Genomic DNA, 25,629 nt, shown 5'->3' with positions numbered 1-25,629 from the left:
TTGGGGAGCACCAGTGCTGATGGTTAATGAGTCAGATGTCAGACCCCCCCACTCTAACCACTTGTGAACAGTTGGTGAGGAAGTCAAATATCCAGTGACACAGGGTGGTGTTCAGTCCTAAGGCCTTCATCTTTGTGACCAAGGTGAGAGGTACTATCGTGTTGAATGCTGAACTAAAGTCAATGAACAGCATCCTCACATAATTCCCATTCCCCTCCTCCAGGTGAGTTAAGGTGGTGTGCATGAGGTTTGAGATGGCATCCTCTGTAGACCTGTTGGCTCTGTAAGCAAATTGGAAGGTCGAAGGAGGCAGGGAGGGATGAGCAGATAATGTTTTTCACAAGCTTCTCAAAACACTTCATCACTGTAGATGTCAGGGCTACTGGGCGGTAGTCATTCAGACATGATGGACTTTTGTTTTTCGGTACTGGAACAATAACAGACTGCTTGAGGCAAGTAGGAACTGTCTCTTGAGCCAATGATGTGTTAAAGATATAAGTGAACACAGGAGCTAACTGAGCAGCGCGGGATTTCAAAACCCTGTTAGAAATTCCATCCGGTCCAGCAGCTTTTCTACAATTAACCCTCCTAAAGGCATTGCTCACATCGACCTCAGAGACACAGAAAGGTGCATCCTCATTTGCTTCACATGCTGCAGCTAGTGCAAGATAGTCTGTGTTTTCATGTCAAAGCGAGCATAAAAGCATTAAGTTCATCAGGGAGGGCTTTACTCACATTCATCATAGGAGGGGACTTTCTTTCAAAGCCAGTGATGGTTGAGTCCTTTCCACACTCGTGCTGGATCACCCTCCAAGAAATCAGCTTCAACTTTGTCTCTATAAGCGCGCTTAGCATCTTTAATAGCTCTGCGTAAACTATAAGATGCTGCTTTGTAATCCGTCATATCCCCTGAAATAAGCCCAGCATTATAAGTCATGGTGCGTGTCTTTAATGCCGTTCTCACTTCTCTATCCACCTATGGCTTCTGGTTAGGGAAGCTTCGGATCTTTACAGTTGGGATGATGGAATCAGTTAGCATATTGATGTAACTCAATGATACTTCCGTAAACTCATTGATGTCAGCAGAGTTAAGTCTTGAACATCTCCCAGTCAACGTTGCTAAGGCGTCCCTGTAGCCTGGCTTCGATTGGTCAGTCCAGTGCTTGACCTCCTTCCGTCACTGGGGGTCCGTCCGACTTCTCTGATTGTACATAGGCAGTAGGAAAACAGCGGCATGATCTGAGTTTCGAAAGCTGGTAGAGACTTAAACTTTGTAACTGTTCGTGAACTGTGTGTAGCAGTGATCCAGTGTGTTGTCACCATGTGTAGGGAAGTGAATGTGTTGAATAAATTCAGGCATGGACCGGTTCAGATGTACTTGATTGAAATCACCGGCCACAATAAGCGCAGCTTCAGGGTGCGTGTGTTGTCTGTTTAACACTTCTTGCAATTCTGAAACCGCAGCATCTGTGTTGGCTTGTGGAGGAATGTAGACAGTGTTGAATATTACCGAAGTAAACTCACGGGGCAGGTAGAAGGGTCGACAGACGATCGCTAGATGTTCTAGATTAGGCGAGCAGGACTTTGAGAGAACGGTAACATTTCTAGGATCACACCACTTGCTGTTCGTCATGATGCAAACACCGCCACCTTTCGATTTTCCAGATTCCTCAGTCCTGTCAGAGCGAGCAGCAGAGAAAAACTCCACCGGAGTGATGGCACAGTCCGGTACAAGTTCAGTTAGCCATGTCTCAGTAAAGCATAGAATGTTACAGTCCCTGATGTCTCTTTGAAACTGTATCCTCGCTCTTAGTTCATCCATCTTGTTCACAAGAGACTGGACATTGGCTAGAAGAATGCTAGGCAGTGGAGGCCTATGAGCTCTATTCCTCAATCTGTTACGGGCCCCGGCTCGTTTTCCTCTGTGTTTTTTCCTTCTGCGCCGAGATGCGTCTCCGTGGTTCCCTGATGCATCTCGGAGAATCTCAGTCGGCCAGGTAGAATCGTCGATTAAAACATCCCGAAACAAAAAAGGCAATTCATTTCCGATGTTTCTGAGTGTAACGCCATCATACGTAATCAGTGCAGTGGAAAAGTGCAAAAATGTAGGGGTTAATAAAAGGTAAAAGAGTAAATATAAGCACAAATTAGGCGGAGCAACCAAAAAGGCGTCCGAACGCGCCATGGCAACAGCAACAAGTCGTTACATTTAACAGTTAGTATAAGTGGTGTATTTGGTGTGGAAAAGTATAACTTGTTTTCGAAAAACCTTAATGCTTTGTAAAATAGTGGAATGTATTTCATTAAAAATAATATACAGTAATTATAATAATTTTACTCAAATATATATTAAAAGGAATCCTGCACACTGTCCATTCCGCATGCAATTATTCATTAGAACACAGAACACGTTTCGGACCTTCATCACCTGACATTTTGTTCCATGATATTGACTGGATTTTCAGCCTTGTCAGGCTGATAAGCTAGGTCATGATAGTCAAGTCAAGTTCATTTAAATAGTACATTTCAAACACAGGGATCATTCAATGTAGCTTGGCTCCACCCTCTACGTATTTCAGCTCAATTTCATTTAGCTTCAGACCGGATTCCTTGTGCAGAAAACCAACCGAGAGCCACCAACCACACAAACCCCCCTTACAGGCTACCAGGCTACCAACACTACAATTTCTACATACATACAAGTTCAGAATACACACGATTTTTTATTGTGTCTTTAACTATTACAATACAAAATTAATCTGAACTCACCAAACCAAGGTGCCAACTTAGAACAACAAAGAACTAAACCAGTGTGTGTGGCCATAGTCTTACGTTTTCTAGCCTACATTACAAGTAGGCTACTCGCTGTTGTTGTCCTTCTCACTTATGAAGTCCACCTGGCTATCTTTTTGGTTTGCATTCAGAAAAAGAGTCCGCTCACTTGGGGTGCTAGTGGCTGGAAGACATAGGAAACATCCATTATTTTCCGCCCATCACTCCAGTGGATTTTCCATTGTGGGGATGTAGGGTATCTGAAGGTAGTTCCATAGGTCATCTGCATTGCTGTTGGCTTCTTCTTCGAGCCTTCATAATGTGCCTAAAACAACTGCCTGAAGTAATTTCTAGCCTTGGTTTCTTGCTAGACTGATCGCCCCCAACATCTCCGACGTCATCACCTTCACCAAGGACTAAAATTAAATTGGACACTATTTGGGGCGTGCCACGACGAAATGAGTCCAGTTTAACAAAATAAAAAAATGGGTTTATTGGATATATATAATCCACAGACCTTAGGGTTTAAAACAAGGGGGACATGTGTTCAATTCTGTTTAGCCAACCCAGATATGGCCAAAATGTGAAAGCTATTGTCATCCCAGGAAAAAAAAAACAAGTTTTGAGAAAATCAGCTTTAAAGTTTGTAAAGTGTAAATGAGAATATTATGTATATTTCCTCTCAACCAATCATCACAAGACTATGCATCCTGATAAAGTTCCCTATGCCTTTGGAATTAAAATAGCCCCAGTTGCTGCACCCGCATAAACTGTCTATGCCATTATTTGACAATCAATGTGTTTTCAATGTTGTAGCCTATAGCTCGCCACTGTGGCGCACCTGGTAGTTTGGTGCCCTAGGCAATTGCCCAGTTTGCACAATGCCTTCTGCCGGCCCTTGTGGGCAGTTAGCTTGTTTACAGTTGATTCCATTGTTGTGAAGCCTGCTTCCAGGCTCAATCGTCATTTGTTTGTTATAGTTACCATTCTATGAACATTGATATGGAATGGTGATTTAAACTCTTTTTACCAGATGTCCTGTTAGCCACCCTACCAGCAAATCAGAAAAGAGTATTTCTTCTGTCTGGGTGATAAAAATATCCACCAAGTATTATGGTATTGAACACTTTTCCAAGTGTCATGATATTGAACCTGTATTTTTACATACCCTTACGAACAAACCAATCAACCAATCAAGAGACAGGAGTTAAAACACAACATGCAAATATGTATTTACTCATTCATAGAATGAGCATACTGTGGAAATTCACTCTTCCCAATCACTGTGTGGATATGTAAAAATGGTAGTGTTTACATATGGCCGAGAATTCAAAAAGCCGTTAACAGCTCCTTCCTCTCTGCTAAAGCCTGGAAATGGATGAGACAGCTGGTGCTGACAGTTTCTGCTCCTCCTTCTCTGCAGAAAGAGATGAACTCCTTTTCACGTAAGCCTCTCATACAAACTTAATATTGGTGTTCATTGGTGTTTTTATCTAAAAGTGGATAATTGTTATTTGTCTTTGTTTTAGTCTGACGGTTGGATACCATAAAGCAAAACACAAAGATCCGCAACCCGAAATCCTCCTCATCACTCTCGTCCTGCCTGCTGCTGAGGCTCCCAGAGAGGCATCATCTGAGCCTGCATATGACTGGGCAAAGTTAGGACAGGATGTCCAAAGCCTAAGGTGTGGGTCAAAGACAAACACTGGTGAAGTTGAGCAATTATGTACAGCCAACTTGTATAGTGCTTTACCTTACATAGCTTTACATTTAAAGCAATAAGATATATTTTATGTGCACTTTATTTGTATTGTGGTCAGGACATAATATGCTCTAATTTCTGATGTAACTGAGTTGCTGCTTATTAAAACTAAGGCCCTGTCCACATTAAGTCGGGTAAATACAAATGTTTAATTATTTCTCTGTTTAGCCCTTCCGTCCATGTTAAAATGGCGTATTCCAACACCAGAAATTATACTTTTTGAAAACACTCTGAGGTGCATACATTTGAAAACCTGTTTGTGCTGTAGTGCGCATAGTGAAAATGCAGTTTCAGAGGACATGCAGTTGCCATGATATTGATAACCAATAACCACAAACACTTCTCTGGCATTTCAGTGTTATTAGTGTGTACACAAATCTTTTGAAACAATACAAAAATATGGACGGAGATCGCTTTCACCTCAAATATGCATATTTCTATTTACCCGGCTTAATATGAGCAGGGACTTAGAATTCCTTGTCTTATCCTCTATCAGCATTTGCACCAAGAAAGAGGGATTTTTTTAATGCAAAATGTTTGAAACATTGTCCTCATTTCTCAACACATTGAGTAGTGCTAGCACCAATGGGTTTTAGCTTCTTTGTAGCATGCCTCTCATGTTTGAGATTGCTGTGTCAAGTCTGTTGCGTCACAAATCACACTCTTGACTGGTAGTGGTTTGAAAAAACAGCTTTGTAAACATTGTGGCTAATTGCAATGGTAGGTTGAATTTTCCAGGTTGTTTGGGGGGGATATGAAATGTGTCTGTCTGTAAACAGATATCTGTAGGGATCCTGTCCATGTTGTCAGACACTAGTAATGGCATGTGGAGTCTAGTCAGTGGTAAAGAAAGCAATTTACTTAACCTGAGTCTGCCAGATGGATTTGCTCCGCATATCCATCTGGGAACTTTTCATTGAAGAACTTTTGGGAAGGGGCGGAAATACTGATTGGATAAACCCTCTGTCTGGTTATCGACGGGCCAAATCAACCAATTAGATGAACAAAGTGTTCTTCTAATGCCTTCGTTTAACATACAATTAAGTTAGGTAACGTAACTAACGTTAAGATGTTTTAACTTACCATTTGTATGTGACATGAACCTAATCAACGACAATTCCCATCAAGTTTTCACGGTAGGCCCTACACTTCTGAAGAAAGTATATTCCTCTATTATGAACTGGAATCGGCCATGGAGGATGTCTGTGTCGTTCATTCCTCCCAGCTGCATGGCTGAGACTCATAGCTTCACAGCTTACCCAGGAATACTTTCTAATTTGAATAAAACTTGCGCGATATAATAGCTATGCTCATCTCATCTGTGGATGCCGTCATGTTGTTCGTTGCGTCACACCTCAACCCGCCTCAAAGCCAACGCTGATTTGACGTTCGTTTGGTGAACTGCTCCAAATTCTCTTTAACGAAAAGTTGCCAAACTGATCTGCGAATGAAACCTTGAAATTTCATTACAATTTACTTACACTGTAAAACATAACTTTCCGGACTTAAAATGTTTAGTAAGTTGAACTCAGTTTTTGTCTTTTGTTGAGATTACTTGCCTAAAATGAGTGTTGAATTGGTAAAGTTTGTACTACTGACACACTATGTTATACCCAACAGGATTACATTACGTTGAACCATTTCTCCTGTTTGTGTGCTAGCTCAATACTGCACCAATTCACAGTGTTTCTAAAGCTAAAATCTAAACATACTGTAGGGCCCAGGTTAGAGATGTTTTCCTTTAAGTAATAAGTTAGCTTAATTCTTGTATCTTGTGTTGTGTAGACAGCACAAATGCATGGCCACAGGCATGAAGGACAGGCACACTTGCCAGGTGGCTAAAACCCATGGTTATTAGCGTCTGATGCTAGTGCATCTCTTATTCTGTCTATGTTGCCAGATGTAGGATAATCATTGTAATTGTGTCAAGATATTAAAGGAGAATTCCAGCAATTTTTCACATAAATCACTCTGCGGGCATAAACATGGGGGTTCATTTACATTCATATTTAAAGGGGGGGCCTCAAAAATTTTGAATATTGTGTAAACGTCCATTTTCCCCCATTTTATTTCAAAAAGTAAATCTTTCATATATTCTAGATTCATTACATATAGAGTGAAATATGTCAAGCCATTTTTGTTTTAGTGTCAATGATTATGGCTTACAGCTCATGAAAATCAAAAATCAGTTTCTCAAAATATTGGTGGAATATCAAAGGTGGAAGAGAATTTCTTGAATTTCTTGGCTCATGAATTTCTTGAATTTCCCCCTGGGGATCAATAAAGTATCATCTATCTATCTATCTATCTATCTATCTATCTATCTATCTATCTATCTATATAACCCCAGAGCATAGCACTTTAGCTGCCTGGCAGCTCTAGCTGTTGGCTGCAGCAACTCTAAATGCACACTGAGCAATGAGCTTGGTACAGCCGATTGTTTTTGTTTCTTTAGTTTTTGTACAGACAGTTCTCAGTGAGCATGTTTCCATCCAACTTCCTAATGCGCATTTTAACTATTTGAATATAAAAATCCTGGTTGGAAACATGTGAAATGTGCATCAAAAATTATAATGCGCATCTATATTTGATTCGCTAGAAGGGGAGTGGATTAACTCTCGATGCGCATAAGGTATAATGCAAATAAAGTTGATGGAAACAGTTTATTCGCATCGCGTGACCTAACCTTCGGAGAATCTCAGTAATCTCTGGCGCTTCCCCAACATTAGGCAACTTGATGTGCTCTCTTGCTTGTTCCCGTAGGATAAAACAAACTGAATACACACATCGTTGCATAGTTGTTTTGCTGATGGCAAAGTTTTCGCCAAAAACTCTGTATTCAGCACACATTCAACTAGTGTGGTGCCCGTTCAAACATGTCATTCCTGTAGAAAACCTGTAGCTTTGAAAATAGGATGATAGCGAAAAACGTCATTCCAGCTAAGCATTCAGTAATGAATACTGAATATTATAATATATTATAGCCTGTAATTAATGTGCAGTAAGCAGAATTTAGGCATGACTGCATGTGACATTTCTACAGATCAAAATGACATGAGCCTAACAACTGTTTTGAGTTAAGGCTATAATTAAGTTTATTGAGTAACTTTCTGATAGTGAAGACATACCATTTTGTGGAATGATGCATCAATCGTTTGACATTTGTAACGACGATGTGATTAAAAAACAGTCTTTGGTAGCATTTAGTGACCTTGTTCTGTCTGCCACTTGTTGCCGTCTTCTGAAACGTTGTTACATTTGGGACCATCAGCCTATCACTCATTTCAATTTGGGACCATTAGCCTATCACTCATTTCAATTTGGGACCATTAGCCTATCACTCATTTCAATTTGGGACCTTGCAGTCTGAATTGTTGTTTGTTTATTCAAAGTGTCAAGTCCAAAGTAGCCTGGGCTATTTAAAGCGTCAGTTTATTGCACATACTTTTTATGTCATTTTGAATAGCCACTACATAGGCCTACACAGCAAATTCTGGCCTTTGGAATAAACTCTCTGGGAGTTTATATCAACTACATTTGAGTGTACATGTGAGACCATCAAATGTACTCCAGGGAAAAGTTAAAGTAACTCTTTTCCGGGAGTTGATTTTAAACTCTTTTCTGGAGTTAAAACTGAACACTTGTGGGAGTTAAAATACTAATCCCATGTGGGGTAAAATACAACTCTCACCTGGAGTTAATTTTAATGTGAACTCTTTCATGGTGTTAACAGTTAACACTTACAAAATATGTTTTATTTAACACTTTTCAGAGTTAATCATTAAAAACACAAAGAATATTTTAGGTGAAAATGACTACAGAAAACATTCATTACCAGACATTTTTATTTTTAATTCATGTTTGACATTTTGAATGACAAACTGTTTGAACATGTTACAGCCAACCAACCAAACATATTGTGTTTAGTGCGGCCCCAATTTCATATTTAAAACAAACTGCTTTAACAGCAGCTAAACAATTGACAAGCAGTTGGATATTTCAAAAATCATGTCAGTACCACATCTCTGTAGTGCAGAGAGTGCAAACATTGTATAAAAGCATTGCTGACAAGATAATAAAAAACTTTTCAGTAATGCAGTAATGTACTGTATTAACATGAGGTAGAGTTTAAACCTGTAATTTAAGTGCATAAATATGTACATAAAAACAAGGGTGAATTCCATATAGCTTATATTAAGTCAGCAATGTTACAACAACAACATACAATCACACCCATAGGACATTTGAGCATCAAAAGATTTGAAATGTCTTAATCTATCCATTTCTAGAACCAGTATCTTTCTTGGGATGTTTTCACTTAAAATACAAAACAACAATTAACGACAAAATTAAGACATTAATTAAGCTGGGCTTTGAAGAAAGGCCAACAAGAACAAAGTATGGAAGTTATAAGATTACATTTTTTGCCCGGGTGCTGTCCATGACCGGCTGAATCATTTGAGAACCAACATCGCTTTGAGGACTGCTTAGACTGCTTGAGAGGGACAATGTATCTGTAAGACTTGGGGAGGAAGACCCTTCACCATCTAGCTGCAGTAGTGTAAAATCGGAGGACCACAAATAAAAACATTAGGTTACAGGTACAGGGCACATACAATCATAAATTAACAAACACAAAACTGCCATATACAGTAGGGTGCCGAGGAAGATCAAGAACTAGCACACTTTCATTCCAAAAGATCTCTTGACACCAAAGAACACCAAGGTTTAGTTTACTTAAATCACAACTTGCCCCATTAGATGAGAGAGCCATTTTGTATTTCATAATAAAGATTTACTATAAGCCTGCCTACCACAAGGTGTGAGTGTCACAAATTCCATCAGGTTGGAGTAGTCTGCAAGCTCTATTGAGTGTGAGCAGTCAGCTATGGGACGACTGAAATGCACATGATAGAGGAGAGTTAAAATACATTTTTTGATTGCTCAGGATGTCATCTGCAAGCTGCTGACATTTTTTGACAAACATTAATACTCTTTAAAACATTTTTAAAAGCTTTCCTGCAAAAAACAAACAAACTAGGAAATGTTCAATCCCATTACCATCATCAGTAGAGATGACAGATTGCTTCTGTTGCAAGTTCTGGAAAGACATCCTCATCTGCCCTGCTCACCTGCGACTTTTAGCACTTTATCTTCTGGTATGAGAAACTTCTGCATCACTGAAGCACAACATTCAACACGTTATTAAATTATTATTTCCCCTTTAATAGCATCAGAAAACACATCACCTACCTGCATTGATAAAATCTGAGAAAGTTAGGTTTAGCAACTAAGGCGACTGTGTTTCCGCCATTTACGTTATAACAGCCTCTCACGTGAGACAGACAGTAGCGGTGCAAGCTGTCCGACTGTTCACTTAAGCAAAATTGTCGATAAATAAAGCCATAACTTACCTGTTCGTAATTCCCTCGCAGGTCCCCTCCTCGCGTCCGTTATGGTCCAGCCGTGCCGGGTCAACTAAGGAAACAACAATGTAGCTGTTCAGTATGTAAGGGATAACGGCCGCCGAGGTGTCCTGTTATACGGAATTAATGGACGAGGGCGAGGGGCAAAAAACTCCCTGACTCGCAGCGGAGTTGCCTCCGCCCTAGTCCATTAATTCCATATAACTGGACACACCTCGAAGGCCGTTATCCCGCTTATCACCCGGTTGCCACTGTAAAGCAAAGGAAACACACGGTAACGTTTAAAAAGAAGCTCACTAGTTCAGCTTGTTGTACAACTTTCGTTGGCCCTATAACAGCGATAGCATGGACAGTTAGCTTGTTTACAGTTGATTCCATTGTTGCGAAGCCTGCAACCAAAGATTCTAAAGCGCTGCAACCGTCGTCCTACTATGGTTGTTATAGTTACCATTCATAAGCATTGATATGGAACGGTGTCCTATTATTCAGAATTAATAGCCACCCCACCAGCCAATCAGAAAAGAGTATTTCTTCTCTCCGGGTGATAAACGTTGATAAGACAAGAAACAGCGTAGGCTAATGTGAACTTAAATACACAAAGAAATAACAGTAATGATGATTATGATGTTAATTCCATGTGTGATGTGCACACACATGGTATGACAAGTTTGGGGCTATCTATAAGGGTCTGGGGCTACTGTAACTAAAAAAAAAGTTCGGGGCTAACTTCACCAGCTAGCTAGCTAGTGAGTTTGGCCTCGCAAAAATCTGTCTTCGACAAAACATAAAAATGTGCCGTTATATACGGATAGAAGTATGACATAACGTTAGTTTGAGGTGAGGTGAGTTTCTGGTCCTGCCCTGTGCTGTGTCAGAGGGGTGGCTACGATAGAGCGGAGAAAGCCAACGTGTGCTTCTTTTACCAATATATTTAACAATATCTTTTGCTTTTCTTATCCAAACAATGGCATACTTGGCACTGCACTTACTCGTGCCAGTAGCAAGATTCAAATGGACGAACGGTTCGTCAAATATGTGGTTAACAGATATGCGGACAGACAGACACACAGACAGACAGATGTTCCTGCAATTTATAGATAGATAGATAGATGCGATGGTTTGTCTGTTGGGATAGGCGTCCAACAACGAGTACTCGGGGCAACAGCCGGGCCTATCATTCGGCATAATTCTTCAAACCCGGACTTGCTGAATCTAAAGCTCTCCACCCACTGTTGGTCATGCTACTTGACCATATAAAAAAACTGCCGAGACTGTCGTTCCCAAGTGTAAAATAATTAGAATCAATAGGTGTTGGAAACGGTTGTTTATGCGCATTACCACGGATGTGCATTGCTAATTTGCATGAGTTGGATGGAAACACGACTAGTGACCTCAAGAAACAGAGATCTGTGAAAAATCACCAGAATTCTCCTTTAAATAAGTGCTTGTATTGGGAAATGAGATTTTGGTTATGCCATAGAATCCTAAACAATAATTTTATGAAAAATCTCATAGGCAGGGGAATAGTCTGCAACATCTTATTCATGATCTGAAAAGGCTGGACATTGGAGTGAATTACCTGCCACAAGACTGGGCCTCTAATATCCTCAGCTACATACATCCAAATAAAAATACTCATTCCAACCTAATGGACATTAAGTAAGTTAAACAATATTTTCATCAAAATATTTTTTGGAAGGAAAGGCATGTGATCATTATGGAGTATATATGTGTTCTGTGTGTGTTACTTGTGTCTACTATTAGGTTCTATTTATACACTCTACTGTTGCTGAGTAATTGTGTTCCTGATGAATATGACTGTCCTCTTCCTCCTGTTTTAGTGTCTGGGCAGCTGATGAGACAAACAATAATGGAGCAGGTGCATTCTCTTCTCTTAAATTGAAAAGAGTCACTGATGAAACCTTCAGGTGAGATTCTTCATGAAGTCTGCTTTTTCACTAGTAAATGCTAATCAGTCAGCATGTTATCAGTTTTGTTATCTATAGTGAGAACCTGTGTGTGTCGCTCTGTACTGTGTTCAGGGACCTCGTTTGTAAGATTCAGAGATTCCGTCCTAAAACAATACGTGTGCTTTGGCCAGAGTTAGCTATCACTGAGGGGCGCCATGACGGTCACCAGTGAAAAGGTGAAAGAGAATGTGATCATGCTCACTGAATATATACACTCACAGGCCACTTTATTAGGTACACCTGCTCAACTACTCTTTAACGCCAATCACATGAAAGCAGCTCCATGCATTTAGGCATGTAAACGTGGTCAAGACAATCTGTTGAAGTTCAAACCGTGCATCAGAATGGGGAGGAAAGGTGATTTAAGTGACTATAAACATAGCATGGTTGTTGGTGGGAGTCGGGCTGGTCTAAGTATTTTAGAAACTGCTGATCTACAGAGAAAGGTCTGAAAAAGAACATATCCAGTGAGCGGCATTTTTCCAGGTGAAAATGTCTTCTTGATGCCAGAGGTCAGAGAATGGCCAGGCTGGTTTGAGCTAATAACAGTCAGTCATTACAACCGACATATGGAGAAGAGCATGTCCTAACTGATAGTATATTTTTACTACCATATTTCTCTTAAGACTCAATCAGGACGATGCGAGATCAGGATCCAGGCTTTATTCTTTTCAATGAGGGGCCAGTGGCCCTCAAGGGAGAGAAGTACATGTTTGTTTCACCCCATCATGGATTCTCTGACTATACAGAAACAGTCTACCATATTTAAAGTTACACACATAGAGAAGGAGTGACCTCTAGGTCCAACCCAGGTTGAATATGCAATAGAAAGGGAGGATGAGGATTAGGCCTTCATCAGGTCTGGTCAGCTTCTATTGTCTTTTAATTAAAACTACCCCCTTTCCTGGGAAGTCCTTCAGAGGCTTGGACACATGCTGTTCTACAAACATTAACATTTCACACCTGGTGATAGGCAAAAGGCCATAGACAGGCAAAAGACAGGCTTTCATTGAATTCAAGGATAAACAAAGGATGCTTGCATACAGACCAAAGACACATACAGGGTACACATGGGTACAAAAATCACAGATGACCATAAGAAGTACGCAGTATGTACATTTACAGAAATGAGGCTGATTCACAACACTTTCAGAATGCACAACACATCGAACCTTGAAACAGATGCGCTACAGCAGCGGAAGACCACACTCGGTGCCACTGCTGTCTGCTAAGAACAGGAAACGGAAAAAAACTCAGGTTCACCAAACTAGCAATAACAACCTTTTACCACTTCAACAAAGGTAATAATACTCAAATAACAAAATAATAGGCCAACATAAATAAAAGCGAAAAGCTCCATTGCTTGCTTGAGTATTAACATGCTGGCAGTACCAACCATGATATTTGGAAAACAGACTGCTTACTCATCCATCATCAGCAATTTATTTTTAAGGCTAAGCAGCAGTCTAAGAGGTAACCGCTTCAGGTCTTCCAAACCCATTATAATTTTTTGAATGAACTTAAATGTGTAGGACAATTGCTTTGGATAATCAAGATGAAGTGCACAAATTAAGCCAAATAGCAAAATGAACGTCTCTGTCAACTCTGCTATATCACACAACAATATCTCCGTCAAGAACTATAAAATGGATAGCAGGACCAAACTTCACAAGGGATTCTGTATCACCCGAGACAGTGAGAATAGCTACAGCTGCATCCGAGAAGTCTGGCAGGTCAATTTCTTCTGCCTGAAGAACATGACAGTAATTAGTTAATGAGTAGAGTAGTCAATGAAAACACTACGTGTGTATTTAATATAATATGAAATACCAGTGAATGAAAAGTTCAGGTAAAATTCCCAAATATGTCATTCTTGGTGAATTACTGCAGTATGATTTAACTGCTATTCTGGTGGCTAGGAAGATGGTTGTGGTTGTTGTCTTTTGGCTGCAAGGTAGTATCAGAGGGGGCTGAATAGAAATAGAGATATATAGAGAAGACAAAGTAAAAAAGAAGAAAGAGTGAAAGAGGACACAATTTAATCAAAAACTTACATTCCAGGTCTTAAAAAATCCATCTTCCCACAGGAAGATGGGAAGGTCCTGCAGAGTAATTTTCCTTCTGCTGTTGACATTGACGTCTTCCTAGAAAGACAGAGGGATTGTTGGGTAATGGGAAGACAAATCAGCAGAATATTAATCCTATGCATATATTAAATAAGACTATAGTACAGGTGACATGTAAATACAAGATTAACTCTTTCACGCTCCTGATATGCAACCTCCTGCTCTGTCTTTCTATGAAATCATGAGAGACGAATGTTCAGTGCATTAATAGACTGGAATGAGCAAATGCATGAGTGGTGTATGCATGGTAATGGGCTGACCCTTGAAAACTGACTGTGATTTAACTAATAATGGCAAAGTAACTGAGCCTGTGTCTCGGAAGAGGCGTCACATGACCTGCATAGCCAACACATTTTGAAAATGCCACATAAAATAAGTCCCTTCTTTGATACAAAAACATCAATCAACCCTAGCCTTTGTGTATCCCTGTTGAGAGATGCAAAGGGATAACATTAGGCTAGGCTGTTCTCATTGGTAAATAAATTCTTACAAAATATCACTATAACTTATAATAATATAGGCTACACGTTGGCTACATTGTGACACTAGTAAATGGAGGACAAGTAAGTTATCACTTACCATGGTGTGATGGTGGTTCCTTGCACAGAACTGAAAACATGTTGCACAGCCATCTGGTCCTGAAGGAAAAAAAATTATAAACAGTATTATTTCACTTTTTTGCACAAAAGTCAGTCAGACAGTCTCTTCATCTCTCTCTGTATAGGCAGGCCTATCAGACCCAGATGTTGCCATTGATCATGCTTAGGCTATTGTCAGTAAGTTCAGAGCTACAACTTGGCCTCCTATCCGTGTTAACAGAACTGGAATTGACATTAATATAAGACATATGCTATTGCGGCAGGGTTATTCTTCAACTATGGTACTCTTTGACCTGGTAATTTTCAGAAAATGTAACATCTTTCAGAAAAATCTTTTTGCATGGTTTAATTATCTACTCTTTCTAGAAACTTGCCCTAATAATGGCTGTAAAGATTTCACTTGAATAATATATAATTTTGACATTTTATTCCAAAAGTCTAACTGTCATTTCCAGTGTAAGTATATAAGTATATATATATACTCTTTTGACCCTGTGAGGGAAATTTGGTCTCTGCATTTATCCCAATCCGTGAATTAGTGAAACACACTCAGTACACAGTGAACACACAGTGAGGTGAAGCACACACTAATCCCGATGCAGTGAGCTGCCTGCTACAGCCACGCTTGGGGAGCAGTGAGGGGTTAGGTGCCTTGCTCAAGGGCACTTCAGCCGTTCCTACTGGTCGGGGTTCGAACCAGCAACCCTCCGGTTACAAGTCCGAAGCCCTAACCAGTAGACCACGACTGCCCAATCACACGTTTCCAAAACACAACAAAACATGTGTTTTCAAGCAAAAATAACATCTACTGTTCCAAATGTATTTGATTAAATATTACACATATCAGCCAAAATATTAAATGTATTAATTTTCCAGAAATGCATGTTGTATTATTTTTACATGTTTAACTTAAAATATGTTTTGTGATGGAAATGACAAAGTGTGGTGGAGATGACATAATGTCATACATAGACAAATTTAAGATTTAAAAGCATTAAGATTTAAAACAAAAGAAAAATGCGTCCCTGCCATATGTTATGTAATTATTAGGGCTGTCAAAATAACTGATTAATTTCGATTAATTAATTTGAGAAAAAATAACTGAAAAAATTAGTGCAGATTAATCGATTCCGTATGACTTTTGACCCCGAGCCGTTCTAGTCAGTAAAAATTAGACTGTAAAATGAAGGAGAGAGAAGAAAACGTGCTGCCTGGATCATTGATTGGAACATTTACTTTTTAAAAATGGCCTGATGGTGTTAATAAAAAATAAAGTGTTGAAAATAAAGTCCTCTGCAATGTCTGCAGCAAGGAATTTGCATATCACCGGAGTTCATCAACTCTATAGTCGCACATCAATGCAAAGAAATAAGTGTTGACATTGAGGGGAGTGTTAATTAATTTTCATTGTGTCCCCTAGGTTATATCTGTGGCCTGAAATGCCTTGTATGTGAAAAAAAAAACTTCTTCCCGAAGCACATTTGAATTTATTTCCTCAGCATATTAGGTCATATCATAGATTATTATGGCCATTATTTGAACAGTGAAAATAATAATAAAAGAGTTTTTGAACTTTAACGTCTTTAATGTAAACTGTGTTTTTAGGGCAATGTCATTTCCACCACGTCACCATGTCATTTCCACCACAAAAAAAAACAAAAAAGTAGTAAATATTTTTTAGTTTTTCTTATTTCTTCCAAGGACAAGAAAAGTATCACAGTTGAAGAATTACCCTGCAGTGTTACTTTGCATTACATCTAGCAGCTAATGTAAACCATATAGCTTATGGCAGCTAGGTAGGCTACTAATAAAATGTTTAAAAGTGCGCTGCCTGTTTGTGCGTGTCATGTGTTTGATTTCCAACTTATGAAACGTTGCTTTGGTGTCTAACCTGCGCGGCCAAAGTAGGCCACACCAGAAATGGTTGATAAAGGATCTTTGGTAATGCTAAACCATACTGTTTGTCTGTCCAGTTTCCACTAAAGTAGTGCAACAACCGGCTGGCTGGCTGGCTGACAGCTCAGACAACAAACTTTAGCTAACTCTCTAAAACATGCAGCTAGCTCGCAAAAGGTCTCTCTTGCATAGCCTACAGCTGAGGTCTGCCCGCTGGAAGACGGTACACAAATAAATAAACAAAGTACACCTACATTGTGTAGAGGCTATAAGGCTTGCAGTTTAGCAATTTTATTGAGTTTACAACACTGTTGGGGAATACAGTGTCCGTGTCCGGGGATACCATTACGGGCATTAGTCCTGCTCAGTGCCGCGTGTGAATGGCTGGTGATCTGCACAGACCACACTCTTGACACCCTTGATGGCCACCTCCTTGTAGTCCCTATCAAAGCGGCCATAGAAGTGGTTCAGCTTATCAGTCAAGGAGGTGACGGGGGGGGTGGGGGGGTGGGTGAAGTTAGTAGTTTTATAATATGTGATGGCCTGGATGCCTTGCCACAATAATGGAAAAGTGTTAGTGGCATCCCTACTAATCATACCTTTTGTACTTGGAAGTCTGGCCCCCACATTGTCTGCGTAGACAAAGTCTGGACCTTGGACAAATGTAATCAATGAGCCCTAATGTAGGGTTTTGCTGACCACTGCACTTAACTGACATGCAATACTTCTTGGTTTCAGACTGGAAACGAGAGTCTCAGAGGATAAGAAAAATCCAGAAGTATCCAGACCTCACAAACATGCAGACCTATTACGCACACTGCCAGAAATGTAAGAACAATCAAAATCAATGTCAGAATGAACCAGTACCTTCTATGTAAGCTAAGGTCCAACAGACTGAAAAATGTGAGAGTACAGTTACTTGAATTACTGAATTGTTTTGCAAGGCACATTTAAATGTAATTCTTATGAATGCACCAGATGATAAGGTCAATTGCACTTCTTAGCTGTGAGTCATGATGTACTTTAGCTGATGGTGAATTTATAAATAATCTAAAGCAGGAGTTAGTTTACCTTTTTAACTGGGAGAGCCATAAATACAATGTTTTAGATTTTTTTTTCCATTAACCCTTAGAGCCCTATTGATGTAAAGTACGTCAAAAAACACACCCATTCTTCTCTGTTAAATTGCTCCGGAACTGCTTGTCGCAGCGAGATGAAACCTTTATTGCGTGACAGTCTATACTGCTCTGCGTTCACCTGCGCACTCATCACTCTCGTTTGATTTACTCGCATGATCGCATAGATATGACACACATGTCAGATGAAAGAGTAGACATATAGCTATCCATTGATACCAATCACATCCTTCTGAGTCAAAGGGATCACGTTATAAAAACAGACGAAGTGACAGGAAAAGAATAACTTTATATAGCTCAACCTAGGGGTGCCCACCCATTACTCTCGTTTGACTTACTCACAAACCCGTGATCGGATAGATGTGGCACGCATGTCAAGTGGAGACACAGCTATAAAATTAGACGAAGTGACTTCGGTAATCACTTCGGTAACACTTTATTTTAAGGTTCACATGTTAGCCACTTAATACATGCCTGTATTAGTGAGTTGTAAGGCATGTGTTAGGCAACATTAATCATTTGTTAGACATGTATTCACTGCTGTATTTCACTGCCCAGGTTGCTGTGTCAAACAGCACTTAACAACTGGGAGATTGGCTCCCATTCTAAAGTGGAAACTGGTTCCTTAGCAGCAAGCACATTATCATCAGTAATACCTATGCAGTATGTACTTACTGGTCGTGGTCATGAATTGGTTCCATATTCTTAAGTCAGGCATTACTCTCCCTCTGTGGTGGCACTGGGTATCAGCCCATTTTAAGCTACAAAGTGCACCACTGTAATTGTTAAATAAAAAAATTCTATTTTAAATTCTTATTTTCAAATGAGACACAGCCATTTTGTAAGCATACTGTACATACTTGGAACTATGTTTTCATTCAGGCAAAGCACTGCTTCTTGGGGTGAAGAAGTAACACCGGAGCTTTTCAGGTGCTGCCTGCAAATCACTCCGCCCAAGTAGTGTTTCGCCTGAATGTGAACATAATACCAAGTATGTACAGTGGGCAGTGCTTCGACTTGGCCAGCTTCACTCGCGGTCCGCTGGCATTGGGATCCTGTGATTATCACGCGACTTTAATTTTGTATTTTTCCAGTGAGGCGGCTGCAACAACCCAAACAACCGGTAGATGGCTCAAGTGAGCAGGGTGTCTCGTAAAAAGAAATGGAGCCTGGAAAACCCTACACAGACTTCACTACAGACTTTAGCAGACTGGTTTAGAAATAATGTAATAGCCAGAAATATGCCTGCCCTGCCCTAATAAAGAAATATTTGGTTAACTGCGAGTGAATCCCGTTTGCAGCCGTAGAGGCGCAGGGACAAATTAAACATTCTGGTTTTCTCCGAAAGTGCAACGATGATAGACAGACATCATTTGGACAAAATATAGAGTATTAACCTCCGTTGCTCAGCCAAATGCCTTCCTGTTACGTCCTGTTATCACGGAGTTACAGGCGATAAACGATTTTTGATGGTCACAAGTTTACTTCATTAGGGACTGTTATTTATTTATTTAAGGGGCTACGGAGGAGTTTTGGGAGCATTAGTCCAAAAAGACGTGACCCTCCCTCGCCAGCAATACATTTTTCTATGACCCTCAAAGTGATTATGAAAAAATCACTGTCAACTTTTCGGGTTTATAAGCCTACTGTATTTTAAACGTTTTCACATATTTGGTCATAAGCCGTTTATCATAGGCTATCCGCGAAACCAAACTACAAAGGCGAACACTTTAACAGGGGAATTAATTGGGCATGAATCATGCTGAGCGCTATTTAAGCTACCTTAGAATAATAAGGTTCTATCTGCGTTTTGAGTAGGTACAACCGGGACGATTGAAAGCGGGGCGAATGAAACATTCGGTTTTCTCCGAGTGCAAACGATGATAGACAGTTATCATTTGGACAAAACATGGAGCATATTAACCTCCGTTGCTCAGCCAAATGCCTTCCTGTTCGTCCTGGTATCACGGAGTTCTACGAGCGATAAGCGATTTTTGATGGTCACAAGTTTACTTCATTAGCGGTTTATTTTTTTGGATTATTAAAGAGTGTTTTTCATTTAAAGGTTTGACTTCGTGCTTATTCAGTAGAGCATTTAGTGCTCTCCCCAATCCCAGGCGTTCACATTGCATGTTTGTTTGTAATGGATGCAACCCGAGATAGGCTATCGCGTTTGACAATGAGTTGTTAACAGAACCAAGACATATAGCCCAGCAGCAATCTAGGGACTGATCGTTATTTATTGAAGGGGCCACCAGAGGAATTTTGAGTGCTTCAGTTGGAAGTTGCATGACCCTCTCTTGCCTGCTAGAAATTGTTCAATGACCCTCCGACAGAATTGTTAAAAAAGACATGACCCTCCTGCCAATTGTCTTCCGCCAGCGCCACAGCCACACACTTTGTGATAACGTTCTTAAATCAATCTTTCCGTGAGCTTGCATGCTACCAGTCCTTCCTTTTCAAATGTGTTGCGCCTGTTTGCACAATTTCACAAATAATCATATGTGATTAATAGTATGATAAATAATCCCTGTGCACGGGACCCGAAACAATGCATGCCAACTGTTTCCGTGTTTATCCGCATTTTTAACTTTCCCCCCTGTCTTGCCGTTTTAATGTTTTCCGTAGAATATCCCATATTTGAATACTCTCATAACAGCCCTGCCATAGGGCCTGTCTCTGTGTTGCCCTGTTGCTACCCTTGCCCTTCCAACTAAACAGATGTCTTCAAATCATCGTTTTCCTTGCTTGAAGGCGAACTTAGAGTGATGTTAACCTATTTAATTTCTGTGAAATAAGCAAATGTATTTGTTCAACTTTATGAAGCAGAATTACGCATAGGGTACTTGGAACATAATACATTTGACAAAGGACAGATGAATGTTGCTAGTGACACAATATTTTCAGTGTTTTACGATGTCTTTGTCATGGGGAAGTGTTTTTCCCCATGCATTTATTCTAGGTTACTGTCAATGACTGCCGTGAGAGAAGCGGGTTCTGTGTTTTACGTTCATGTCAGTGACTGGCGAGAAAGCGGGGTCTGTGTTGTGTTGTGTTGCGTTATGTTAATTTATTTTCATTGGGCATACCGTGCCGTGCAGTCCACAGCTCTTCAGTTCTGACAAAGCCTAAATTACTCCTTTTGAAACAATGAGTGCAGGAAGCGTTTGTATGGTTATATTGCTTGGCCGGGTGTCCCAAAGCAGCTTTCAGCCATAAGGCTACTTTGAGAACATTTCAATTCACCCGACACTAATATTCAAAATGTTGAAAACTATTTTGGCATAGCCTATAAAGCAGTTTAATTAAATGGAATGTTAGTTGTAAACAAACGAGCTACTTGGTGAGGCTTGGCCTCTGAGATCTTCTCCTGCCTTAGATGGCAGGAAAAATCTTCACGATAGGCCTATTGACTAACCACCCGATTCACGTTGGCTGGGGGGAAGGGGGGCCATCAGTCAATTGTGCCCAGTTAATCCGGTCCTTCCCCCAAAAAATCACACCTTCCCACCTCTGACAGCTTAAAAGAAGTCAAGAGGACTCCTTACTCACAGACCTATTCACAAACCTGCGGTTTTGAAACCCTATGCAGCTACAGGAGCTTCCAGTCGCGAGGAAGCAATTTTGCATTGTAGGCATAACTAACATGCAATAACGCCGCCAACAACAACCAAAACTAGGTTAATCATTGTCAACATGTAAATTAAATGTAACATTATTGTGAATCAAATTAAAATGTTCTCTTTTGCAAATGTAGGCATAGTAACAGAATAATTTAATAATGTTACAAAGATACTACATCAATCCGTATGTTTCATTGGGCTACTAGGCTATTTGTTTTGCCTTGATTCATTTAGGCTAGGCCTTTTTATTCAGGGGCCATATTCACAAAGGATTTTAAGGCTAAAAGTAGCTCCTAACTGGCGAATTTAGGAGCAACTCCTAAAAATAATGGGCGTGTCACTCCTAATTTTTTCACAAAAAGTAATTCACGAAGCATTTTAGACCTAAAAGTAGCACCTAAGTCTGGGACAGCGTAAGTCGAGAGGACTCCTAACTCACTAAGACCTATTCATAAACAGCTTTTTGTGGCATTTTACGTTCTATGATGTTTTGAAATAGCCTATGCGCAACAGGAGCTTCCAATCGCGAGGGAACAATTTTGCATTCATAAAAGGGATGCAATAATGCCACCAAGAACAACCAAAACTACTCATTGTTAACATGTAAATGAAATGTAACGTTTCATTGTGAATCAAATTAAAATGTTCTCCTCTTTGCAAACGTAGCCTAGGGATATGGTGACAGATTAATTTAATAATGTTGCAAAGGTAGGCTACTGCATCAATCCATAGGCCTATGTTTCATTAGGCTACTAAGCTATTTGTTTTGCCTTACTCTTTATTAATTTAGGCTAGGCCTTTTTATTCAGTTATTAATCATCTTCCGTCCTTCGCGACTACTTGTGTAGCGCCGCGATTCTCCGACCTGTCACCTGTCAGTCATCATCGGAAGAGAGGTGTTTGGAATTCCCGCGTTACAATCGTCAGCCAATCAAGGTGGTCACTTCAGTCAAGCTCGTGCATGAGTAATGACATCATCCATAGCTACGAAGACTCACTCCTAGTTTAGGAGTTGTCTGAAAGGCTTTGTGAATAACTTTTCCAATCTAAAATCTTTAAGTGCGATTTAGGAGTAGCCTACTCCTAGTAGTAAGATAAAAGCCTTTGTGAATAGCCTACGGCCCCAGTTATTCATCATCTTCCGTCCTTGTGTAGTGCACGCATTCTGAGACCTGTCACTCATCATCGTAAGGGAGGTGTTTGGAATCATGCCCGCGTTACAATCATCAGCCAATCAAGGTGGTCACGCTTGCCCATTTACCCAAATTAATGGTCAATATTACTGATGATCATTGTTATTTAAGAACATGCAGTGTAATGTAGGGTACCAAAACATATTGCTTTCGTAAAAGCAGCATAACGCACATTCTGGCGGGTCTGTTATTTACTGTAGGCTGCGCAAACCACATGCCTTTATTTTTGGCAAGCTTGCATTCATTCATTCATTCAACCTTTATTTATTCTCAGAGGGTCATTGAGGGAAACCCTCATTTTCAATGAAGCCGAAATTACAGAAGCGAAGCAAAGCGCTCCACAAACAAGACAACATTCGAGGCCTTCTGTTGAAGAATTTTATATAAAGCCTGCGCTGACAGTAATCCTCCTGCCCCTGATAGGCCTACCACTGTGGATAGTGTGGAATGTTCAAGTAATAACACAATCCAATGTGTGTCTCAATTGTCCCCCGCTGACCACCTCACACATTTCTCTAGATTTTGCAACGAACTTACATGACACAATGCCATAAAATATGCCAGTTTTAGGACACAGAATAATGTTTGTAATGATACCATATCATCGCCGATCATCAGAATATTGCAACAGATTCTGTGTTCTGGACTGTAGGTAACTTGTTAAGCCAGTGGTTATCAAACTTTTATTTCATTCCCCACTGATCAAGGGGCATGACTGATGATAGTGGAGATAACGTGTTATCCCGAGGCTTTTGGAATTCAGCATCTTCGACGGTAGTCTATTAAAAATATAAGTTTTCGATGTCCCAAACGGAGAGCCATACTTTATTGTTTTTAACGATCTCTATGCTACTCACAAAAATGTAGGCATGGGGACATGATGAAGTAGGTTATCCAACTGTCGTGTGTTAAATTATTGTGATTACGAGCCAGTGGTTTTCAAACATTATGCGTGACTCGGACATCTAACTAAATGCAACAGGCTCATATCGTCCTCGCATTCGCAAAATGAGGACCAGTGTTTTGTCAAATTGCAAATAGCTATTCGTTTTAACTATTTTTTATGTTATAGTAGCCTATACAAAAAGCACTTCATACTATCTTAATCTTGGAATATGGGGAGGGAAGTGGCACGTCTGCAGTCAGCCAAATATGAATGTAATTCTATGCATAAAGCAGATGTAATTGTTTATTGTACAGAAAAATAAAAAATGACATGTCAAGCAGTCAATTGACTACATTGCAGTCAAGAAGTAGGGCAAATTAATTTACTTAAACCAAAACGTGGGTCATAGTTGTCTAAGCCTCTATTATGTAGCCTGTTTAAAAACGCCGCCAGATAGTATTAAATCGGCAACAACATTGTTTTCTGCAGAAGCCTACCCAAGGCTACAGATTCATTCTGAACAGTTATTTCTCTACTGGCTCAATTATCACACCACTGTTTTGATTTGCGTAGTTGTGTTAACCCCAACACTGACAATAATGTAGACAGCAAATTTCGATTTCGATTTTCGTGTAGTCAAGCCTTAAGCCATACCCAAGTAGCCTAAATCGAGGTAATGTTTAATTATGCATGATTTATTTTGTTATTGAATTCGTAGGCTGGGATTACTCTCGGCAACAAATATGTAAGAGACGGCAGGCAGAGCGATGTACAGTGGCAGAGCGACGCACAGTGGCTGAAAGTGGTACTAAAGCTTCACGCAGCTTCACGCCGCGTAATGCGCGAATGAAGTGGTCATTTGAAAGCGATGCCCACTGTATACGCTTGCAAAATGGCTGTGTCTCATTTGACATTGTTAACCAGTAGGCCACGGCTGCCCCACGGCTGGTCACATTTGGTGACCTTTGACCTCTAGGGGGCGTTGCAATTAGCAAAACTGCATTTTGGCTTGTAAATGTTGGCGTGTTTGGAATTACTAGTAGTGTCTTTTAATACTGTTCAGACTGAGCCTTAGATATGTCTTGATTTTTGAAGCCATATTCACAAGCGTTCGCCCAACAGAGCCAATCGAAATCCGTTGCGAGGCCGCCAACAGAAAGCGACCTTATATCTCAGGCAATCTTTGGTTGCTAGACATGAAACTTAACTCCGATAGCTTACGGCCATGTGTCTGATGTAACTGCACTGCATTTAGTTGCCATGGCAACTTTAGCCTATCTGCTTGGCCCCCTCATTGCTGCTTACAGCTATATTTCATGTAACATTATTGGTAAAAGGTGACTGTTATAGGCTGTTGTAGAAGATAAAAGGCTGTTATAGAAGATATTTCCCTTCCAGAAATCTTCTGCTGTGTGTCTGCTGTGTTCTTTCTGGCTGTGTGATGTTATAGGCTACTGAAACAGCCACCCCCTTATTGAAGTGTGTCAGTTAATGTAGCTCAACTAGATTGTGAGCCATTTAAGATTAATGTTAATGTCTGATGCTAATCAATCATGACTACAATGACACTGAAGCCATCACAGTAGGATACAGACAAACTTATAAAAACTCTGTATTAAAGAATGCTAACTTTATCAATGTTAGAGATAGTCTGGGAGGTTGCTGTACATTTTTTCTCATATTTCAGACAGAAGTACAGGCGAGTGGTGAACGCTTTTATTAGCTTGCGCACAAAATCCAGCCATTTTTAACCTCAAAATCATTCTTCTTAGGGTCACCTTGTTGGGGGAAGCAAAAAACTGAAAACCGAATGAGAAAATACAAGGGGTTGAGGTTTCACCCACTACTATTCAAGGAATTGGATACATTGCAGTTGTGGCTGGTTGCACTTCACCTTGATGCGCAAACTCTGTTAGATGTGCTGTGTGAGAAAGATTACCGTGTATGCAGCAATCATTTTGACAAAGAGGACTTCTACGACCAATCACTCTTTCACTGTCCTGAATTCAAATCTCCTGACGATGTTTTTTTTCAAGAGGTGACCCTAAGGAGAACGATTTTAAGGTTAAAAATGGCCAGATTTCTCCTTTAACAGATATTGTTGTGATTGGTCAAGACTTGATACACAAAACAGAGCCTACAGTAAGCAGCCTGATTCAATTTATTTCAAGTATTTTTACTTTTACTAAGTTACGGCTTCGGTACTACACTACGGAGTGTCTATTATGTGGTAATTCAAC

The 25,629-nt window shown here is 40.1% G+C and overlaps 1 protein-coding gene across 4 annotated transcripts in view; it reads left to right on the top strand.

The window, feature by feature from the left end:
• Positions 1-25,629, top strand: part of LOC125292334 — a 75,559-nt gene that overhangs the window by 25,258 nt on the left and 24,672 nt on the right. For 3 of the 4 annotated variants that reach the window (XM_048239559.1, XM_048239558.1, XM_048239556.1), the window contains exons 9-13: positions 4,140-4,217; positions 4,302-4,457; positions 11,476-11,619; positions 11,802-11,888; positions 17,290-17,379. In XM_048239559.1, the coding sequence (XP_048095516.1) occupies positions 4,140-4,217; positions 4,302-4,457; positions 11,476-11,619; positions 11,802-11,888; positions 17,290-17,379 (555 nt within the window). The remainder of the gene's footprint in view (positions 1-4,139; positions 4,218-4,301; positions 4,458-11,475; positions 11,620-11,801; positions 11,889-17,289; positions 17,380-25,629) is intronic. The other variant, XM_048239557.1, reaches the window with a different exon arrangement.

Source organism: Alosa alosa, chromosome 3, assembly GCF_017589495.1.
Source record: "Alosa alosa isolate M-15738 ecotype Scorff River chromosome 3, AALO_Geno_1.1, whole genome shotgun sequence".
NCBI classification, from domain to species: domain Eukaryota; kingdom Metazoa; phylum Chordata; class Actinopteri; order Clupeiformes; family Clupeidae; genus Alosa; species Alosa alosa.
Note: the sequence above shows the minus strand (reverse complement) of the source record. Positions and strands in the feature narration are given on the sequence as shown.